This window comes from Boleophthalmus pectinirostris, unplaced genomic scaffold (genome assembly GCF_026225935.1).
Source record: "Boleophthalmus pectinirostris isolate CB_2022bp ecotype Guang Dong unplaced genomic scaffold, ASM2622593v1 HiC_scaffold_6, whole genome shotgun sequence".
In the NCBI taxonomy this organism is placed as follows: Eukaryota; Metazoa; Chordata; class Actinopteri; order Gobiiformes; family Gobiidae; genus Boleophthalmus; species Boleophthalmus pectinirostris.
In genome coordinates this window covers 11077342-11100216 of record NW_026571447.1, presented here as the reverse complement: position 1 = coordinate 11100216, position 22875 = coordinate 11077342, and the positions used below count along the sequence as shown (strand labels likewise).

The 22875-nt window shown below is 38.1% G+C and overlaps 1 protein-coding gene across 2 annotated transcripts; it reads right to left on the bottom strand.

The window, feature by feature from the left end:
• Positions 1 to 6123: 6123 nt before the first annotated feature.
• On the bottom strand, positions 6124 to 11609 carry LOC129411791 (sialoadhesin-like). 2 transcript variants are annotated; one of them, XM_055163824.1, is made up of 8 exons: positions 11518 to 11609; positions 9800 to 9845; positions 9357 to 9689; positions 8979 to 9284; positions 8517 to 8780; positions 8135 to 8428; positions 7883 to 7967; positions 6124 to 7071 (listed from the first exon to the last, which is right to left on the bottom strand). In XM_055163824.1, the coding sequence occupies exons 2-8, from the start codon at positions 9843 to 9845 to the stop codon at positions 6792 to 6794; spliced, it is 1608 nt and encodes a 535-aa protein (XP_055019799.1). In that variant the 5' UTR covers positions 11518 to 11609; the 3' UTR covers positions 6124 to 6791. The 2 variants fall into 2 exon arrangements, with proteins under 2 accessions (XP_055019799.1, XP_055019800.1); XM_055163825.1 differs by having other exon boundaries at positions 8979 to 9281.
• Positions 11610 to 22875: the final 11266 nt, after the last annotated feature.

Here is a 22875-nt window from a genome sequence, read left to right as displayed (position 1 = left end):
ATGTACTTCATATATTGATCCTGGAATACAGACAGGTCCTTGCAGAACTTTCTCTGACAGAAGATCTGGTCTAGTTGGGTCGCGTATCATCTGGTCATCCATCATTTAGACAAAAAATAAAACTTCAATCATCAAATTTCTTACCAACAGAAGTTTTTAACACTGCCTGTCCACAATCATTAGAATTTGGTAGCAAGTGGCTCTAGTCTATAAATTCCAAGGCTTGGCTCCTGATTTTCATACCAAGGAAGGAGGAAGAAGGTATTTAAATATATAATTTATTTATGTAAATCTGTCTATCTTGTCCATATCTCTCACAAACCCTTTAGCACATTGTTAATATTCACATGCATTCATATTCAGGTGTGTGCACATCTTTAGAACAGCTTTCTTCATATGGAAAAGTGAAACTTGGGTGGACCAGCCGAGTGTGGATAACTTACTGGTTTACTTCAGAGTTTCATGTGAAATAAAAATAGTTAATTATTATTAGCTCACAAAATGATTTTTCATTCGTTCACAAGATACTCTATGGGGGAAAGCACAACATTTACTCATTAACAAAAAAAATGTCCGCTTTATAATGCAAACATTATCCTTACAAAGACAGTAGTTACCTTTGCATTGGCTTGTGGTGTAAAAATTATTGTATTAATATTATTATATAAAAATTTTTTTATTTTAATCTAATGCATGATCCTTCCAGTAACACTAAATAATGCAATGTGGTTTTGAAGGTTAAGGTAAGTGAAATGGAGTCAGTGGCCCAGTTATTTAGATTCCTATAAAGTTAAAATGAACTAGAGAGATGACAACTGAATAATGAATCGATTGAACTGATAATGAATGATAAGGGTAGGTGTATTTTGGAGTGACATTTGATGAAAAAGCTTAACAGTCATGAAATTATGATATAATGGCCTGGTAAAAATAAGCATGTGCCTTTTTCAGAGGGATTTAATCACTGTTAAATTAAAGGCCTGTCTCACATTTTCAAGAAGGCTGCTTTTAGCTGCATTAGTTCTGACTTGTCAGAGATGTACTTTGGTGTTCGGCCATGGAGAGATTTGTAAAAAAGCAGAGCTACTTTAAAGTCTATTCTCTGAGCCACAGAAAGCCAGTGCAGAGACCTGAGCACATTACAGGACGTATGTGCTAGTACTTCCTGTAAAGGACCCAAGCAGCAGCACTACAGCTACAAGTTAGAATATATACAATTTATACCTTTGTACTGTATTTCCTTACCCAACCTCTTGTTCATAGCCTAAATTCATTTTATATTTACTGTATTTTAAAATTTCATATGTAAATCTGTATTTGTGTAATTTGACAACAAAAGTCTTGTTTTTTTAGAATGCATGGGGAACATATATTAACATTTTTATCCTTTATCTTGAAAATATCCATGTTTTTGTGAATGTAAATTGCCAGTTATGCTTCATGGTCAAGAGGAAGAAGCATTATACAACAGTCAGAAGAACAAACAGCTTAAGAGCTCCTTACTTACTTACTTAATAGAAACTTAAGGGCTGATTATTATGCACTCAAAGAAGAGGGCAACTGACTGAAATACTGTTACTTCTTGATAACATGACAATAACAACTGATAACAACAACTGATAATATCAACAACATGATAATATCAACAACTGTTATGTGTGGTTCGTACTAATCTTTGTAGATCTGCTGCCTCCAACAACTCTGTCCAAAGTGTGTTAAATAAACTGATTATATTCCTGTGTGTGCATACAAATGTAGCCAGAATTACAATGCCTTTTTCAACAAACTTTTCTGCCCTAACTGTTGTCACTCTATTGTCTATTTGATTATTATTTGAACAATACAGAAATTTGATGAGTTAAAAATGCAGTAAGGTGTTTCCATTTCACTTGTACATTGTGCACTTGACATTTACAATGAATGTCGGCCTACACTTATTTGTTTTACTAAATACACAAGGCTTATCAGATCATTGCTTCTCAGTTCTCTCAGTCAGTTTGTTTGACCATTTCTTAGGGAAGTTATGGTTATACATAGTTATGGTTATTAGACATCCACTGAGCTGTGTCTGTCGCTTTACTTGTCTAAACACTTGGTCATTGGATCATCCACAGCTTTGTTAGGTCTCCATGCTGTTCCCGAGTGGGGTCCGCTGGCCTGCCTCCACTGGCATTTACCAAAGTAGCTGTATTGCCCCCACAGATTCTGTGATTGTACAGACCGACAGTTCCGAGATTGACTTCAGCTGAACCTGTCATTTCTTCTGCATTCTCCATGTTTACAAACCAAAAGATCCCTCCTAAAACATGCTAGTTTACGCTTGTTAGCACTTAGTTTCCCTCCCCACAATGTAGGGATAATGTTTGTGCAATGAAGCCCTTTTCCTAACAGTATAAACATTCATTTAACAAATTAAAGGGGTTATCATCTATTTTTCTTAGTCAACTCATTACAAATTGCAATTAAGCAATACAAGCACAATACAAATAAAATGTTATTCATGTAAGCCCCAGAGCTCCTCATAAAATCAGTGAATAGCTAACCACAGGCTGAACTTGAATGCTTTTTTTTAAGGTATCTTCTACATGTGCACCTTCAGTATGCTGCTTGAGTGCTGGAGGCCTGCAGTGGGTGACCGGAGGTCAGTGCATAATAAAAGTGTGAGTTTTACATATTTATCACTGCATTGTGGTAGTTAAATTTGTCATTTGTGTGTAGATTTACATGTACTTGCTGTAAAAATAGTCTTGTAGGAAAATAACACACCAAAACAAAACACATATAACTTCAATTCAAACACTATTATTAATTTATAGTAAATAAATATGAATGATTTATTTTGACAGAACAATGTGAACTATATTCTAATGTACATCATAGTTTAAAGTTCCCTTTATTTTTTTATTGTTCTTCTCTTAGTGGAGCTGTTAAAACCAAAATAGTTCTCTTTTATGGTACAAGCATGAAACTTTGCCAGATTACTAACACCAACAGGGCTAATATTTCTGGATACGGAACAAAGTCTAATTTAACACTGGAGCTGAGAACTGCACATGGCTGGCATAAAAAATACTGCATAATCCCTTTCTTAAAGTCTAATTTGCTTAATTATAAATTTTGTAATGTTTAACAACAATTTTTTCTAAACTCCAAAGCATCACATGACTGTTTTACTCCAGAATATTAGGGTTCTGTGTGTTCTCTGTGGTTGAGTTAATCAGATATTTAATCTTTTAGTGCCATATTTACTGGGTTTTTTGATAAATACCAGGACAGCACATATGCAAGGGATGCTGTCAAGTAATAAAACTAGGAATTTTGCATGTTGTGGTGGTAAATTTTGTCATTTGTATGTGGATTTACATGTACTTGCATGTAGGAAAATAGGAGGAAAATAACATCAAAAACAAAACACAAACACTTCAGTTCAAACACTATTATTAATTCATATTTAATAACAATTAATTATTAATTTTGACAGAAGAACATGCACTATATTTTAATGCTCCTTTGTGCCATGCCACTGGATAGTGTCTGATGGCGCAGGAGGAGCTCTAACAGAGCATGCACAGAGACCAGAAGTGAAAGGTCCCTATTTAAAACCAAATGAACTATTTGTTCAAAAGCAGGAGTGCAAATCACTACTGCTCTTTGGCTCATGAGGATCATAATGCATTAAGGTGTTGTGTGAATGAATGATTTTACATCACTATGTTTCAGTAAAGTCAACAGTCTACTGATCCCAACTATCAAAGCAACAACAGTAAAAACATCTATAATCAGTAATCTGGTGAAAATAAAGTTTGTGTGAGTCTATGTACTTCAAAACTCCAGATGTAATTCATGTTCTCTTTCCTGTTTGGAGCATTCCAGGCTGTAGAGATTGTTAAGGCCAGACACTGCCACAGAAGAAACTAGACTTGGCCTGTAAATTTTTTGGAGGAGGGTGGAGCTCCGGTGCAGTACATACGCGGGATGTGGAATGGCTTCATTTGCTACATGTGCATGATTACACATCTGCATGTGTGGCGCAGTACAGCGGAGATGCATGATGCGGAATCAGCTCGTTAGTCCTAACACAAACTATGCATTTTGCCCATTTGAAAGTCTTTAACTGTAATTATTTGTTCAAATAACACAATCCAATATGCTGATTGAATTCCAGTAGCCTATACAAAGTTTTTTAACAATCTCACTTCATCTCCATCATGGAGAGGCGTCTTTTCAGCACTATGGCCCTCGTCTATGGAACTGCCTGCCGGAGGAGCTCAGGGCTGCAGAGAACGTTCATGTTTTTAAGAGTAGGCTCAAGACCCACCTTTTTAGCTTAGCTTTTGATTGAAATCTTATACTTTTACTTGTTTTTATTGTACACATTTTACTATATTTATTTATCTTAGGCATATTTTTTTAGGATTTCCAGAGCCTCTGCATCGGGAGTGGAGGTCAGCTGTGGCTGCTGGGTCTGTCATGTGGGCTCCTGGTGGAGGGATGGTGCTTGGGCCTCAGGTGCCTGGGCTTCAATCTCTCCCCTGGACCCTGTGGTGGTTCCTGGTGGTGGTGGACGTCTCTCTGCTCCCGGTGCAGACGGCTCCCTCTGATGGTGCTTTCTCAACTGGTTCGCCTGTATTCAGCCTCAACATTTTATTGTGTCCGGTTATGTATTTTAGGTGTGTGGAGTGTGAGTGTGTTGTGTGTGTGTGTGTGCATGTTTGTGTGTATGTGAGTAAAGTTCTGGGCAATTTTTTAGGTATTTGTTCTGGCAGTATAAGAATTGAGTCATAGAAGGTTGAATTTAGAATTCTAAAGACTCATTACAGACAAAAACTAATTACTTAACTGTTGAATTCTTTTATTTATTGCAGCACATGTTTTTTTTGTTTTTTTTTACAATAACATTAATATAACGTTAATCAATTAGTTTGGGATTCAGGAGCTAATGGTGAACCTGGTTTGGAACTCAAAAGTTTAGACACTTGTTTAATGTAATTTTATCAGTTCTGCTGATATCTTGAATATTGTATTAGCACAAAAAAAGAGTATTTTAAAAGTGCTATGAATGGGTGAGTATTTGACTCAGTAAAAGTAAAATCAGTTAAATAAATGATGGTTTATGTAACCATTTTTGTCTTTCATCTCTTTTTATCCTGATTCGGCCACACATTATATACATAATGAATGTTTTTTTGTGTCATTTTGACACTCAAATGAAGAGATATACTGTTTTCAATATGCAATAGGCGAGACCAACACTCCAAGAACCCCTTCACTTAAGTAGGAAAATAAATCTCTTTACTATATTGTCATTTAGGCCAATTCATATTTTTGTATCTGTGATACCGATGTCCAGAATCCTCACGAGGTTACGGGGTGTTACCTGTCACAGCAGATGAAGGCGCGCGATGACGCACGCTTTGCTCAAGGCGCAAAGCTCGCAGTCAGACAGAAGATCAACTAAAAACCTAAAAAGGATCAATAATGATTTAGGAGTTTGGTTATTTTCATGAATAAGGGCTAAAGGATTGGAATTATACCTGGTCATGGAGGATAGAGCGGCTTACACAGGGACCCAGAAATGCGTGGGTCCCTTATAAACTCTACAGGCTAATAAGTGGATAACAACAGAGCTGTGTACTATACAGTTATGGTGAGTTCAACTTCAAGTCAAAGTGCGTCCGAGGAACAGTTTTTAGGGAGTAATATGTCTTCTCTTCAGCAGGACCCTTGTTCCAAGCAAGTAATGAAGCATGAAGCTGAAGTGAGTGCATCTATCTGCGGTGAAATTCTGTGGCTCTTGTGTTGAGCCTTTTCACTGTATTTGTTTTTTCTTCCAATCTTCGAATCCTGTGTGGTTTGTTATATGTTGTTCTGAGCGGTCCGTCCTCCGCGCACATGCTTCTCAGGCCAAAACATCTAACATCATCATACCCTGAGCATAGGAGCTCATCCCAGAAGTTTACAGGCATTATTGTTCCTGCCTAAACCTCCCTAGATCAGCCGTGGCCTGTAACACAGACTGAGTAAATGGATCAATCATCATTTCATCAGCATCAAAGCTTTGTAGATTTCCACCAGACTTAGACTGATGTCACAATATAGAAAATGATAATATTTATAAAAATGTATTGTTAAAGCATTTATTATATGGATTATTATACAATACATCTGCAACACTGAGTCATCATTACACACACACATAATATAATTATTGTCAACATTTGATACCTGCATATTTCAGCACATTAGCAACATTAATGAACATATTATGTCATTTAAAAGATATACTATGAGACTTTTCTGGTGGAGAGTCCATCATCAGCTTGGAGATGTCACTTTGCTGAATGTTCCATAGTACCTGATTCTCCGCATAGACACAAGCAGATGTTGCCACCAGTTACAGGTCAAATCTACGGTGAGGCAAGCCCCTCACAATAAGAACGCACATTTTTCAAGATAATTTTGGGTAATAAAACTACTGTAATTAAATAAATGCAAGACAGACAAGTTTTATGCCACACTGAAATATTTCTGGCAAAGCTGTAATATCTCCATGGAAACAAGCAGGTAACATACCCACCACCAGAAAAGTTACATAGTGCACTTTTAAAGAAGTACAATTGCTCTATAACTGTAATAACAAAGCTACTCCTCACTGATCTCACTTATTAAGGTACATCTAAAAGTTTTAAGCAATATGGTTCTGTGTGATCAAGATGTTTTTTGTACAAAATAACCTTATTTTATTATTTGACCACAAGCACTTTTCCTGTTTTACTTTATTATATTGTCCTCTACTGGTTAGTATGTGTTTTGGGTTTAAATTTAACTTGAGCATATACACATTCTGCTTCCTTGTTGATAATGATTTGTCTGTTTTCTCCCACAATATTCCTCTGCTCTTTCAGGTAGGAGCTGCCTGAGGGATCTGCATCACTTCTGGCCTCTTGCTCCGTCCTCTTGATGCTTTTTTTCATCCTGTTCACAGAGTAAACCCCACTGTCTTGGTTCTCTGGCAACTGCTCTGTGGTCTCTGGAGAAGACTGGCGCTTATTATGCCGGACAATCAGGGTTCTGAAAGCACCAAAATAGAGATTAAAGGTCCTGTATTACACAGAATTGAACCTTGAGAGCTTTTAGCCACGTGATAATGTTGTTACCTCATCAAAAATACACCTAGAGTTGTGTTGTTTCATTCACACACGTTTGAGTAATTCTTTATTAGTAGTCTCTTTACTTCAAAGCTCAAAAATGCTCTGTTCCACCTTGTTATATCACGTAATGGTAGTTTTCATGTCATCAGCTCCTTTTACCTTTAGTTCAATCGAGACTGGCAATTCCAGAGATGAAATGATCCAAATGATTCTAGTGAAGATGTATGGATTTTAAAAACACAGTGGAGCAAAGTGGAGTTAGCACATGAGATCACAAGGTGGAACAGAGTGTTTTCAGTTTGAGAGAAGAACTCAGTCTAAATGTATGTTAAACATGTGTGAAAGAAACAAAACACAACTCCAGGTATGTTTGTGATGAGGAAACATAACAGAAAATTGAGTAATATAGGCCCTTTAACGCATGTACAACAATGCTTCTAAGGGACTGCATACATTTTTGATTGTAGTTTTGAAATACATCCAGGACAAAACAAGTGATTTCCTCTTCTGGCGTCAGGTTGTAGCACCAGATTTTTGCTCTGCTTTTAGCTTGGTTATCTGTTTAACACATGAGCAAACGCTTACGATAAATGAGACCCTGTGTTTCGTTGGTGTTACTGCTTGTGGTTTTTGTTGCAATGTTTGTTGTTTTAAATGTGCTATATAAACAAATTTGCCTGGGCACAATTTGACTATGTGTGCTAAATGGAAAAAAGCCACACCCTCAGTACCTGATCACACAGAAAAGCACCAACACCAGCACCATCAGAATGAACGTTGACGCGATTAACAATGGAGTGACCACATCTTCTTGTCCTAAAAGTCATTAGAAAAACAAAACTAAGTTAGGACATAAGGAATGTTTGGGGAAAACAAGCATTTATATTTATAGGTTAACATTATTTTACAAACAAAAAGCATGTACTGCAAGATGAAAACAACCAAATATGTCAGCCTGTTGATACCAGAAAAAAATCAAATACCCTTTTGCTTTTCAGGAGATTTAAGCACATGTTCAAATCTTTGTCTGTCAGATCCCAGAGAGTTTCTGCTGTGACAAACCAAAGTGACTGGATCTCTCCACTGTGGGTTAATAACAGTGAGGACGCTTCTTATAGCTTTGTCACTCAGAGGCTCACTGATGATGGAGATGTTTGGAGAGAGTCCTGGGAAACTCCACTGTATCAGGGGAATGGGGTTCCCCTCAGTCTCACACACACACCTCATCTTGACTGAGTCTATAGTGCAGTTTGAAGAGCTCACAATCTGTGGAGGGACTATAAGTGATAAAATAAATATTCATGGAAATGAATGGAATGTAAAAATACAATGCATGTAATGTATTAAATGACTGAAAACACATACAGAGTACATTCAGCTCAGCTACAGTAGAGTTCTCAGTCCCAACTTCATTCTGAGCCTGACAGAAAATAGCAGTAGTATCTCTGGAGGCTTTCATGTTTAAAACAGGTGAGTTTCCGATCAGAATGTGAGTTCCTCCATCAGTTTTATACCAGTGGTAGTGCTGTACAGCTGGGTTGGCATCACTGCTGCAGCTCACTGACATATTACTGTGTTCTGTCACAGGACCAGAGGGACTCACTGTCACTCTGGTGTTTCTGGGTTGATCTGAGTAGGATGATAGAAAAAAATCAGGCATAATCCATATTTCTTTCTCAGTTTTTCACAACCATAGCTTATATTCACTTTAACATAAACAAATATCATATTACATTTTGTATTAGCAGCACTGATATTGCTCAGAAAAAAATTTAATTGCCTTTTAAAATGATTTTAATTGTAAATACTTTACAACAGGTAACATACATGTAATATCAACAGTGATTTGTGCACTAGGAGACAACACATGTGTGTCATTTTCCCTGCTGTAGACTGCAGAGCATGATAGATTTGTCTTATAGTCAGAAGCAGTGAAGGTGAGAGTGGACACTTTGACAAAGGTCTTGTCCAGTTGCTCCTGCAGAGTCTCCTGAATGTCCCCCAGGACAGGGCTCCATGTCAGAGTGGGAGGGAGAGACAGACACGGGACAGGAACAGAGCACTGCACACTCACTGACTGCCCCTCACTCACACTCACAGAGGACGGAGTCAGTGTAGGGGTGGGCGGAGCTTCTGGAAGAAAAAACTTAGTAAGGTAAAATAATTACATACCTAATATTGTAAAATAATGAATGCTGCAGAGACCATTCACTTTAATATTCATTGTTTTATCTTTAAATGTCCATTTTAGAGGATTGGCACAGTCCAGTCTGAAGTAAACTTCTTTCCCCTGGTCCTCAGTGATGTTATACACTGTTGTGGTGCAGTTCTTCTGGGTTAAGTCTTCTGTTCTTGGTCTTGTGAATGTTACTGGTGTCTGTTTAGAGCTGGTATCTCTCCATTCTGATCTACATTTATTGTTCAGGTTTGTAATATACTCATCCCTGATTGTAAAGGAGCAGGGTATTCTCAAACAGGATCCACGCACAGCCTCCACTCGTTCTGGCAGAGTGACACTAAAGACATTACAATGGGCACCTATACAAACAAGTCATAAAGATAGCACAAGCTGAAATGAAATAATTTGATCAAACTATTGCACATATTGTATTGCTTTAATAATCAAGCTGTTCTTAGCAACCACTCACTGTGCAGCAGGAAGCCCACAAGGAGAACATTTGTCAGAGCAGACATCTGATTTAACAGAAACAAAATATAATCAACATCTATTCAGTGGTGCATGTACAGTTAAATACAGATACACATTTTTTTTTTTTACCTACTTAACTGTGAGCCCCATTGAGGCTCAGAATCCCAAAGAATAGCCAAATGTTGAACCAATTGAGATTTTATTATATTAAATACTGAACAGCTATATTCTGACACTGTTGTGATGGAGGCAAAGCAGCTATCAGGTTCTTCCGTTGCACTTTGGATAACCTTTTTTTAATTGTCTCTCTTGCTCCACATTTATCATGTCTAGCCACAAGCAGAGTTTTTGGTACTCCACCCTGAGCTCTGTTGGCCTTAGCTGGGTGGCAGTGTGAAATTCTTTTATTAGATTTTCTAATATTATTTTCTTATTGGAGTCATGAAGGGATTTTCTTCAATTTAAAGGACCTATATTATGTCATTTCCTGATGTATGTTACAATGTTGTTTCCTCATCAAAAACATACCTCAAGTTATGTTTTATTTCAGTCACACATGTTTAACTCACAAACCCTGCATATTTAGGCTGAGATCTTTTCTCAAATGGAAAACACTCTGCTCCACCTTGTGATATCATTCATCCATTTTCTCCAGCTTTATCTGGGGCCGGGTCACAGAGGCAGCAGTCTGAGAAGGAAGGGACAGACTTCCCTTTCCACTCAGTTCTTTCAGTTTTTCAGGGGGAACCCAGAAGCCTTCCCAGGTCAGCTCAGAGACATAGTCCCTCCAGTGTGTCCTGGGTTCCTGTGGCCTCCTTCCAGTGGGGCGTGCCCGGAACACCTCCCCAGGGAGGCATCCAAGAGGCATCCCGAAAAGATGCCCAGGCCACTTCGACTGGCTCCTCTAGACATGTAGGGGCAGCGGCTCTACTCTAGGCTCCTCCCGTATGACTGCGCTCCTCACTCTATTTCTAAGGGAACACCCAGCCATATTACCATGACTGAGACAGAAGCGGAGACAGACGCTACAAACTTTAAGCTTACTCTGCACAGTGCAGCATCTCCTAAGCATACTCGACTCGTTTTCTCCTCACAAAACAAGCACATTTCAAACTAAACCCTGCTATAGCCAAAGAGCAAAAGCTTGAAGCTTCCCACTGCACAAGTTCATAAGTGCACCAGGGACCAGGATTTGTCCCATTCCAAGTAGAGGGAGATGCTGCATTGTGCCTCAGGCGCTTTTATGAGGATCGAGGCTTACGGCTTAGCTGGAGTTTTTCCTCTGAAAAAAAAAAAAGTTTCCAAAACTGCTCAGTGTGTGCGCCAGGTAGTCACAAGTGCAAAAGCAGCCAACCACTGGGAATTAAGCAGGGCCACATCAAGGCTTATGGTGATCCATTTTGTTGGAGTCTCACCAAACGGCACATTTAAACACCACTAGATCCAATCCAGTAAAAAACCAAACAAAAAAAAACCAAACATAAATCAAAGGAACCCTCGAGATAACATAAGAGGGAAAAAATATATATACAATTCAAAATTATCTTGTGGCCATGAGATATTATCTTGAGCCAGTGAGATCGTCTTGACTTAAAGATGGTTCTGCATTAAAAATATTGGCCAAACAGGCCAAGGGAAGGACTGATGTCACAGGCTTTCTTGTATCCTACTTAAACTAACTATTCACATTCATCACAAAGTAAAAAATAAACTTACCTTATCTTCTAAAATGTGACAGGGTTCAAAATGACAGCATTGGCCTTGTACGCTCTGCTTTCATCTCCATCACAGTGACTCAGTTTGACAAGTCATATTTGTGACAGAAGGATGTGGAAACTGAAGTCTGAGTCAGACTCTAGCCTCCCACCACACCTCTGCACAGGACTCGCATGCAAATAACAACAAAGGTCATACTGAGGCAAGTGTTTTACTACATGTGTCAGTGGTGCAGCCAGTTAATGATTCCAAAGACTATGCAAATTGGTAAACAGACAAAGACATGGGGGGAAAAAAGTCACGCCCCGTGTGTCATGGTGCAATATGACTGGACTATAGGAATGCTTCTGTTATCAGACATTAAAATGTGGTGACTAATAGGTTATTTGTGGAAATTATTTACATTGACAATTATGCATATGTGGCAACCGAAGGGTTCAACACTCCGGAAAATGTTAAGTTTTATAATAAGTTGCTGCAACAACGCCACCCCAAATCTAGTTTGGGCAAATAAAGTCTAAATGTAAGGCACACAGGTAAGCATATCATCGAGGGAGAGGGAGCCAGGTTCCATCTTTTACAAAATCTTTATTTCTTTCTATTTTAAAAGACAGATTTAAGTTGTTTAAAAGTAGCTACATCCATAAAAATAGGCAAACAGTAAAACACTACAGTGGGAGAACAAGTACACAATATTGAAAATACAAAACAAAACCCCAAAACCCGAAGAAAAACTAAAGTAAAAACAGCAGTGAAACAAAACAAACAAAACAATGAAGCAAAACTAAAGCAAAACAAAATAAAGCAAAACAAAACAGCTAAACAAACGTAAAACAAAACAGAACACAGCAAAACAGCAAACAAACGTAAAGCAAAGATAAAACAAAACAGCAGAGGCGGTGTGCTCACGCCGCTGCAGGCCCCCGCTGACACCTAGAAAATTAAATTCTGGGATTAAATTCTGAGCCTGCAGTGCAAGGATCTGGGCTAAACACATACCGTGGTTGGAAGTGACAGTGCGCAATCCCCAAACTGAATCAAAGGCAACTCTACACAGAAGAGAGTGGTTTGGCACAGGTAGCACGTGATAGTAGGGTTTTGGTTACCTGCCGCCGCGGTTTAAGGGACACGGCGGCGCACAGCCGAGCGCAATGGCGAGGGACTCACTCGGCTCACCCGTGGAGCTAAAGGGAGACACCGGTAAGAGTATGGGCATGGATGAATGAGTGGAGGAGTATCGGGCGTGCATTACCTTATCAGCGGAGATGAGAACGCACCCTAGGTGCTCCGTGATTCGGAGGAGCGAGGGACTGATGTGGTGAGAAGCACCGGCCAAACAGCGGCCAAACAGCAGCCAAGCAGCGGCACTAAAAGGAAACGTGATCGGAAATTTGGATGTAACGGGCATGGAATTTATGAAGTGGAAGTTACCTGAGCTGGAGGACAGAGCGGCCACAAGGTGTGAGCCAAAAGGGGGAACGACTGAGAAGGGAGCGCTTAAACAGCCCACCAGCGCAGCGCCACGGAACGCCAGGTAAGAGCACCCGCAGCCTAGACCCTCAAAGCCGGTCTTGCCACACATAAGTAAAGCTGCACCAGGTGGGTTTTCTTTTAAACTGTAACGCCTCTCTTTCCCATGTTATAATGAACAATCACAATAGGCCCTATGCCATTCTTGGCGCTCAGGCCTAATTACATGAATTTCACTAAGCGTCAGTCAGCATTGCCGAAAAGTAAAAAAAAAAACAAAAAAAAAAACTGAGCGTTGTGTCAAGAGAGGTAACCAATTAGAAAAAGTGGGTTGACAGAAAAAATGTTTGAGAACCGCTGGGCAATCGATGTCTTCAGCATAGAGCACTGTTGCTGTTGTGCCTTGTCTCTGCCCATGGGTGAAAACATTCTGCTTCATTCAATGGCAGTAGATACAAATTGTCAGTGATCTTCTGAGCTAATTGATCTTCTCTTCATATTCATAAAATATCAAGAACCAGCCATCAGAACTACTGGAAAACACCTTCTCAGGGACATCTGAAATCACTACCAAACTGCTACCACGGATAAATGGGATGTTTTAGAGAAAATAATAGCTCATTAACACTAGTTTCCCTCTGCCCTAGTGAATGGTTCCACACTGAACGTCTTAAAGAATACAAACTCAGTTTCTTCTTAACCAATAAACGATGTAAACATGTGACTATGTGTTTGATTATTGGATTGATGTTCACAGACATTAGAAACTAGCCCAAGTGAACTGTAGCTTATGATAAACAAACTCACAGAAATGCACATAATGTTGTTTAAACCACTAAACTGTACAATGTAGACTGCAAATATTTCATTTAACTATATGAACTCCAACTAAATAAATAATGGAGCTATCCTTACATCCACAAATAACACGAAGTAGAAATCGGCTGCCTGTTTATTAGAGCACATTGCACACTTAAGAACACACGAGTCACACAGTGTTTTCATATTTTACTTATTTATATTTAGATCATCAGGTTATTTATCATAAAACATGAGGATTAACAGGTGTTTGATATGAAAATACATGCATCCTACATGATTAGCACTGGGGTCTGGTCGGTCCTTTAAAAACAGTTATTCTTCTGTGACTTGTCTGAAGCCAAACCAGAGGTCCATTATGTCAGTTCTGTTGTTAAAGTGCATACAACAGATTTTTATGATTCTCTAAATTTGACTTAATTTGGTGGGATTATAACTATTGTAAATATAAATGATAGTTTTACTACAGTTGAAAAATATGTTGAAAATTAGAGGAAGTAGAGAATTCCACTATTCGAGAAACACACTTTTTTCAGATACTTTAAATATTAATTCAACAGAAAATAAAGGTGTTTTCTTATATTTTTAAGTGGTCAGATAATAATTTCTGTGTAGATGAAAGAAGTTTTTCTAGGGAACAGTTATGAATTCCCTAGTGTAATGTCACAATTTCTCACATTAAGAATTCATGTTTTTCAAGGTCATTTTGAGAAAAAAATACTCCTTTGTATGTAAGATAGATACATTTTATGCCACACTGAAACAGTTGTTGTAAAGCAATAATATATCCATGGCAAAAAGCCAGTAGCCCCCATTAGAAAAGTTACATAGTACTATAACTATAACAATACTACTAACTTCTATTTGCCTTTTTATTAGTATTTTAAAGTAGTACGCTGTGCAGCATCTTTGAGCGTATAGAAAAGTGCAATGCAAATAAAACAGATTATTATTATGATTACTTTTTAGAGATAGGTTACTGACCACATGAAAAAACCAAGCTACTCTACGCTACCACGGATCTCATTCATTCATTTTTTCTCTTGGTCCTCTGGTGACTGTTGTTTGGTCTCTCTGGAGAAGATAGACGACTCTTATTATGCCGAACAATCAGGATTCTGAAAACACAAAATTTACATGAACACAATAAACAACAATTGTTGAAATTCTTCAGGGATGTAGATGTAATTCCCTGTAGCCAGGAACCGTTTAAATGTGTCATGGCCATGGATCTCTCGGTTTATACCAACGTCCATCACATCACGTTTGTGACAGAACTGAATTTGATTTGAATATGGTTGATCGGAGCCATACTTTTTCTACAGAAGGTGGTGTGTGTTTAGTCTCTCTACTTTGCTTTTTATACAAGCAAAAATAGTTTGCAAATGTTGAGTGAAATACATAGTTTTTTTTTTTTGTCAAATAATGTCATGCAGGACAGTCAGTGTAGATATGGAGGCTCTGAACAGCTTTTCCATGACAGAGGTATGACGGACAGAGACTGTTATCAATCTAAACAGGAAGCTACTAGAAGCTCAAAATAACTCAAAAACTGAATTGTTATTTAGTCAAACACTGATACCTACTGATACCATGCACAAGGAAAGTTTCAGTCACTCTGAACAGCTTTTCCATGACAGACGTATGACGGACAGAGACTGTTATCAATCTAAACAGGAAGCTACTAGAAGCTCAAAATAACTCAAAAACTGAATTCTTATTTAATCGAGCACTGATACCCACTGATACCATGCACAAGGAAAGTTTCAGACACTTACCAGACATCTTTCAGGTGTTAGATTTCTTAAAGTCCATTATATTGGACTTGTATGCTAATCGCAAATGCTAAAGACTTGTTAGCATTTAATGAGTATCTCGCTGCAAAGAAGCCAAATTTGCATTTTTAAATGCAGCAGTACTTTGGTATGATGGAATTTGTTATTCTACAAAGACTTGCACCACAGCTGACAGTAAAAATTGGGACAGCACAGATATTTGAGCAGTTTATGCATATTTTATTTGGAGTTGACATTTGACATTTGGAGTAGAACCAGTAAGGCTGACGGTGGCATATAGGTCACATGTCTAAAATCTTGTTAGGGTATTGCTATTTGAAGCAATCTTATGAGTTGGCCAGTTTTTGATGCAACAGCAATAAATTCTCTGCAGCCCAAAAACATTTTCCCCATGGAATGCAGTGTATACACAGAAATAAAATGGAAAAACTGAGATGCTAATCCATAACAACTGTGAGTGGTAAGAAGTACCTGATCATACAGAGAAGCACCAACACCAGCACCATCAGAATGACAGTTGATGCGATTAACAATGGAGTGACCACATCTTCTTGTCCTAAAAGTCATTAGAAAAACAAAACTAAGTTAGGACATAAGGAATGTTTGGAGCACAAAAACATTTTATATTTATAGATACTGAACCTGATTTATTTTATCAGTTATATGTTATATTATGACACCACAAGAAAAACTACCATCACCAGAAACAACTAACCATTCTGCTTTTCAGGAGAGTTATGCACAATTTCAAAGGTCTGTGTGTCAGATCCCACAGAGTTGTTGCTGTGACAGACCAAAGTGACTGGATCTCTCCACTGAGGTTTAATAACAGTGAGGACACTTCTTAGAGTTTTGTCACTCAGAGGCTCACTGATGATGAAGTGGTTGGAGGATGTTTGAGGGAAACTCCACTGTATCAGGGGAATGGGGTTCCCCTCAGTCTCACACACACAGCTTATCTTGACTGAGTCTCCAGAGCAGTTTGAAGAGCTCACGATCTGTGGAGGGACTGTAGATGACAGAATAAATAATAATTAATTTGACCATATAACAGGGGTGTCAAACTCATTTTGGTCCGGGGGCCGTATCCAACCTACTTTGATTCCAAAGGGGCCGGATCAGAAAACTCATGACATATATACCCCAAAAACAGTAATAAATTAAAATATTTGTGCAGAGAAATGCAAATCTATTACAGAAATCTTTTTTAATTGATTAATTCTTTCTTTTACAAAATATTATTATATTTTGAACAACCTGAAACTTTAAGAAAAATGCAATTTCAACACAACATTTTAACATGAACTTGTATGCAAATAGAAATAAGTAAATTTTTCTTGGAAAATCCTGCACTCGGCTCCACTTTTGTCATTTTTGTTATTTTGCTGATGAGAGTGTCATGGTCAACAGTCAAAACGATCGTCCTTTAAGAGCGTTTGGAAAGAAGCAAGTCTTCAGTTGTGCTGCTCTGGTGGGAGGCGGCCACGCACAGACACGCTGGAGACACTGCTATGCTAAGCAACGCAGAAAATTACCAATATTTTAATATAAAATATAATTAAAATATTTTAGTAAAAAATCAGACAAGGGCCAGATTAAAGGTCTTGAAGGGCCGGATCCGGCCCTTGGGCCTTATGTTTGACACCCCTGCCATATATAAAATAAGTTTGAAACATACACTGTACATCCAGCTGTTTTACAACAGAATGATCAGTTCCCAGATGATTTTGAACTTGACAGAAAATAGCAGTAGTAGTATCTCTGGAGGCTTTTATGTTTAAAACAGATGAGTTTCCGATCAGAGTGTGAGTTCCTCCATCAGTTTTATACCAGAGGAAGACACTTGGGTTGGCGTCACTGCTGCAGTTTAACATAATATAACTGTGTTCTGTCACTGGACCAGAGGGGGTGACTGTCATTTTAGTGTTTCCAGGTGGATCTGCAACAATAAAATAAATTAAACACACAAATTATACAACATGTGAACTTTTAAAATAAAAACATATGAAGAAATGCATACAGTGGATGTGTAAATGAGTGACAGTAGAGTTCTCAGTCCCAAGTTCATTCTGAGCCACACAGAAAATAGCAGTAGTATCTCTGGAGGCTTTCATGTTTAAAACAGATGAGTTTCCGATCAGAGTGTGAGTTCCTCCATCAGTTTTATACCAGTGGTAGTGCTGTACAGCTGGGTTGGCATCACTGCTGCAGTTTAATATAATATTACTGTGTTCTGTCACTGGACCAGAGGGACTCACTGTCACTCTGGTGTTTCTTGATGGATCTGTGAAAGATATAAATAGAGAAGGTGTGATATTCTTCCCATTTGTATTTGCTCCATCAATTATGTTCAAACTAAATGTTGATGTTATAAATCCAGAGTCGCAAGAACTTAACAATGTCTATGTTAATCACAATACATTTCATAGAATTATCACTTTTCAAATTTTCTGCTGTTCAAAGATACACATAATCTTCATTTTAACATGAAAAAATGGCATATGTCTTATAAAATGGCTTAAAAATATATATTTAAGACAACTCACATGTAATATCAACTGTGATCTGTGCACTAGAAGACAACACATGTGTGCCATTTTTCTCTGCTGTGGACTGCAGAGCATGTTAAATTTGTATTTGGCTCAGAAGCAGTGAAGTTGAGAGTGGACACTTTGACATAGGTCTTGTCCGGTTGCTCCTGCAGAGTCTCCTGAATGTCCCCCAGGACAGGGCTCCATGTCAGAGTGGGAGGGAGAGACAGACACGGGACAGGAGCAGAGCACTGCACACTCACTGACTGCCCCTCACTCACACTCACAGAGGGCGGAGTCAGGGTAGGGGTGGATGGGATTTCTGAAACACAATCAAAATCAACAAAATACTTTTGCAAATAATAGTAGATATTGTAAAATATATTAGTAGATAGGATTTTATGTGATCAAAGCCATACCTAGGACTTGTATATTCACCCCTGCCTCGTTAAATGTATACTCCAGTAGATTGTTACATTCCACTCTGAGAAAATGTTTTTGATTGTGTTGAGGACCAATGCCATGAAAGGTTGTGGTGCAGTTTTGCTGGGTTAAATCTCCTGTTTCTTGTGTTGGATCCAAAAGTGTACTGCTACTATTATCTATCCATACAGCTTTGCATCCACTGTGGAGATAGGTTTTATATTCCTCCTTTACTTGAAATGAACAGGGTATTGTCACGCATGATCCTTGCAGAGCTTTTATGCTTTGTGGCAGAAACATATAAAATGTATCACACTGGGTACCTGCACACACAGAAGACAAAGATAGTTAAGTGCATTTTTTACATTGCTGGAAAAAAGACAAACAAAACATATAGCCATTAGACAAAAGTATAAAACAAATATTTAGGACAAACTCACATGTGATCTGAGCTGTTGCAACAGCACTTGAAACAGTAGTCCCATCTTCCCTGCTGTAGACTGCTGAACATGATAAGTTGGCTTTTGGGTCAGAAGCAGTGAAGGTGAGAGTGGACACTTTGACATATGTCTTGTCCGGTTGCTCCTGCAGAGTCTCCTGAATGTCCCCCAGGACAGGGCTCCATGTCAGAGTGGGAGGGAGAGACAGACACGGGACAGGAACAGAGCACTGCACACTCACTGACTGCCCCTCACTCACACTCACAGAGGACGGAGTCAGTGTAGGTGCAGGTGGAACTTCTGGAAGAAAAAATAGCAATCAATAATCTCGATTAAACAGTTTTTACTTTTGTTGTCTAATAAAATGTGGGAGAGACCATTCACAACAATCAAATTTTTTTATCTGCATAGTTGTATTTTACATTGACACAGTTCAGTCTGAAGTAAACTTGAAGCCCCTGCTCCTTAGTGATGTTATGCACTGTTGTGGTGCAGTTATTCTTGGTTAAGTCTCCTGTTGTTGGTCTTGTGAATTGTACACTTAGTAAACTGATGGCATTTTGCCACAGAGCTTTGCATTCACTGTTCACACTTGAATTATACGTATCTGATACTGTAAAGGAGCAGGGCATTCTCAAACAGGATCCACGCACAGTCTCCACTTGTTGTGGCACAGAGTTACTAAAGCCAAGACAATGGGAACCTATATAAAAAGGCATAGTTTCAAATGAATTTTACAAATTGCATTTATTAATAATCAAGCTGTTCTTAGCAACCACTCACTGTGCAGCAGGAAGCCCACAAGGAGAACATTTGTCAGAGCAGACATCTGATTTAACAGAAGTAAAATATAATCAACATCTATTCAATGTACAATGCATGTACAGTTAAATGCACATTATTCTATGGTAATGTCAGGTAAGTTCTATCTTGTATCTGATGTTGAAAATGGAGGAATTCAATTTTACCATGTAATGTTGTCTCCACTCTACATTTATTTTGTTACATCTATATAGTAATTGTGTTCAGATTAAATAATATTTTATAATAAAATGTCTGGATACTTACAGTGGTCCAGAACTCTCTCCAAAATGTTTTTTAAGCAAAGCTGGACATTGATATTGGGGAAATTCTGATGGCGTCCCTAGCTTGCCAAATCCAGAGTGATGGCTCGCCGTGTTATTTATACAGAGGGACATCAGTCCAGTCTGGTCACCACACCCTTTGTTGCATCTCGAGTCAGAGCCAAACACGATCCTGCATCCTTAGTTTAGTGCTTCGCTAATTGATTCTACAGAAATCTGTGATGGTGTCAGTCCCCTGTGATATTTTCCCTTTTTTATTTTGCTCCTAAGCAGCCATACACACTTAGACACGCTCATACACCTGTCAATCAAGATTCACTGGTGACCAAACTCACGTCCTCATAAAGTGTTGAAAAAATGTGTATTTTGGATCCCAGGCAATAGGGTGTCGTGTCATAACTTTCAACTTTATTATTAACAATTATTTAGTGCAACCACATTAAGGACAACATAGAGCTCCTTTGTCTAGCAGATTTTTGTCTTTTGCTCCAGTGGATTAAAACCAGACTTAAAGTAAACTTTTAAACATAATGTAACTCAGTGCCACGGCAATGTACTTCATATATTGATCCTGGAATACAGACAGGTCCTTGCAGAACTTTCTCTGACAGAAGATCTGGTCTAGTTGGGTCGCGTATCATCTGGTCATCCATCATTTAGACAAAAAATAAAACTTCAATCATCAAATTTCTTACCAACAGAAGTTTTTAACACTGCCTGTCCACAATCATTAGAATTTGGTAGCAAGTGGCTCTAGTCTATAAATTCCAAGGCTTGGCTCCTGATTTTCATACCAAGGAAGGAGGAAGAAGGTATTTTAAATATATAATTTATTTATGTAAATCTGTCTATCTTGTCCATATCTCTCACAAACCCTTTTAGCACATTGTTAATATTCACATGCATTCATATTCAGGTGTGTGCACATCTTTAGAACAGCTTTCTTCATATGGAAAAGTGAAACTTGGGTGGACCAGCCGAGTGTGGATAACTTACTGGTTTACTTCAGAGTTTCATGTGAAATAAAAATAGTTAATTATTATTAGCTCACAAAATGATTTTTCATTCCTTCACAAGATACTCTATGGGGGAAAGCACAACATTTACTCCGCTTTATAATGCAAACATTATCCTTACAAAGACAGTAGTTACCTTTGCATTGGCTTGTGGTGTAAAAATTATTGTATTAATATTATTATATACAATTTTTTTTATTTTAATCTAATGCATGATCCTTCCAGTAACACTAAATAATGCAATGTGGTTTGAAGGTTAAGGTAAGTGAAATGGAGTCAGTGGCCCAGTTATTTAGATTCCTATAAAGTTAAAATGAACTAGAGATGACAACTGAATAATGAATCGATTGAACTGATAATGAATGATAAGGGTAGGTGTATTTTGGAGTGACATTTGATGAAAAAGCTTAACAGTCATGAAATTATGATATAATGGCCTGGTAAAAAAATAAGCATGTGCCTTTTTCAGAGGGATTTAATCACTGTTAAATTAAAGGCCTGTATCACATTTTCAAGAAGGCTGCTTTTAGCTGCATTAGTTCTGACTTGTCAGAGATGTACTTTGGTGTTCGGCCATGGAGAGATTTGTAAAAAAGCAGAGCTACTTTAAAGTCTATTCTCTGAGCCACAGAAAGCCAGTGCAGAGACCTGAGCACATTACAGGACGTATGTGCTAGTACTTCCTGTAAAGGACCCAAGCAGCAGCACTACAGCTACAATTAGAATATATACACATTTATACCTTTGTACTGTATTTCCTTACCCAACCTCTTGTTCATAGCCTAAATTCATTTTATATTTACTGTATTTTAAAATTTCATATGTAAATCTGTATTTGTGTAATTTGACAACAAAAGTCTTGTTTTTTTAGAATGCATGGGGAACATATATTAACATTTTTATCCTTTATCTTGAAAATATCCATGTTTTTGTGAATGTAAATTGCCAGTTATGCTTCATGGTCAAGAGGAAGAAGCATTATACAACAGTCAGAAGAACAAACAGCTTAAGAGCTCCTTACTTACTTACTTAATAGAAACTTAAGGGCTGATTATTATGCACTCAAAGAAGAGGGCAACTGACTGAAATACTGTTACTTCTTGATAACATGACAATAACAACTGATAACAACAACTGATAATATCAACAACATGATAATATCAACAACTGTTATGTGTGGTTCGTACTAATCTTTGTAGATCTGCTGCCTCCAACAACTCTGTCCAAAGTGTGTTAAATAAACTGATTATATTCCTGTGTGTGCATACAAATGTAGCCAGAATTACAATGCCTTTTTCAACAAACTTTTCTGCCCTAACTGTTGTCACTCTATTGTCTATTTGATTATTATTTGAACAATACAGAAATTTGATGAGTTAAAAATGCAGTAAGGTGTTTCCATTTCACTTGTACATTGTGCACTTGACATTTACAATGAATGTCGGCCTACACTTATTTGTTTTACTAAATACACAAGGCTTATCAGATCATTGCTTCTCAGTTCTCTCAGTCAGTTTGTTTGACCATTTCTTTAGGGAAGTTATGGTTATACATAGTTATGGTTATTAGACATCCACTGAGCTGTGTCTGTCGCTTTACTTGTCTAAACACTTGGTCATTGGATCATCCACAGCTTTGTTAGGTCTCCATGCTGTTCCCGAGTGGGGTCCGCTGGCCTGCCTCCACTGGCATTTACCAAAGTAGCTGTATTGCCCCCACAGATTCTGTGATTGTACAGACCGACAGTTCCGAGATTGACTTCAGCTGAACTGTCATTT

What these genes read in the sequence shown, in the direction of transcription:
- LOC129411791 (XM_055163824.1), bottom strand. Translation starts at nt 9,845, where the DNA reads ATGTCTGCTCTGACAAATGTTCTCCTTGTGGGCTTCCTGCTGCACA. An exon ending in TGTGGGCTTCCTGCTGCACA is followed by an intron (nt 9,690 to 9,799) that starts GTGAGTGGTTGC and finishes TTGTTTGTATAG; the next exon opens with GTGCCCATTGTAATGTCTTT. An exon ending in GTGCTTTTCTGTGTGATCAG is followed by an intron (nt 7,072 to 7,882) that starts GTACTGAGGGTG and finishes TGGTGCTTTCAG; the next exon opens with AACCCTGATTGTCCGGCATA.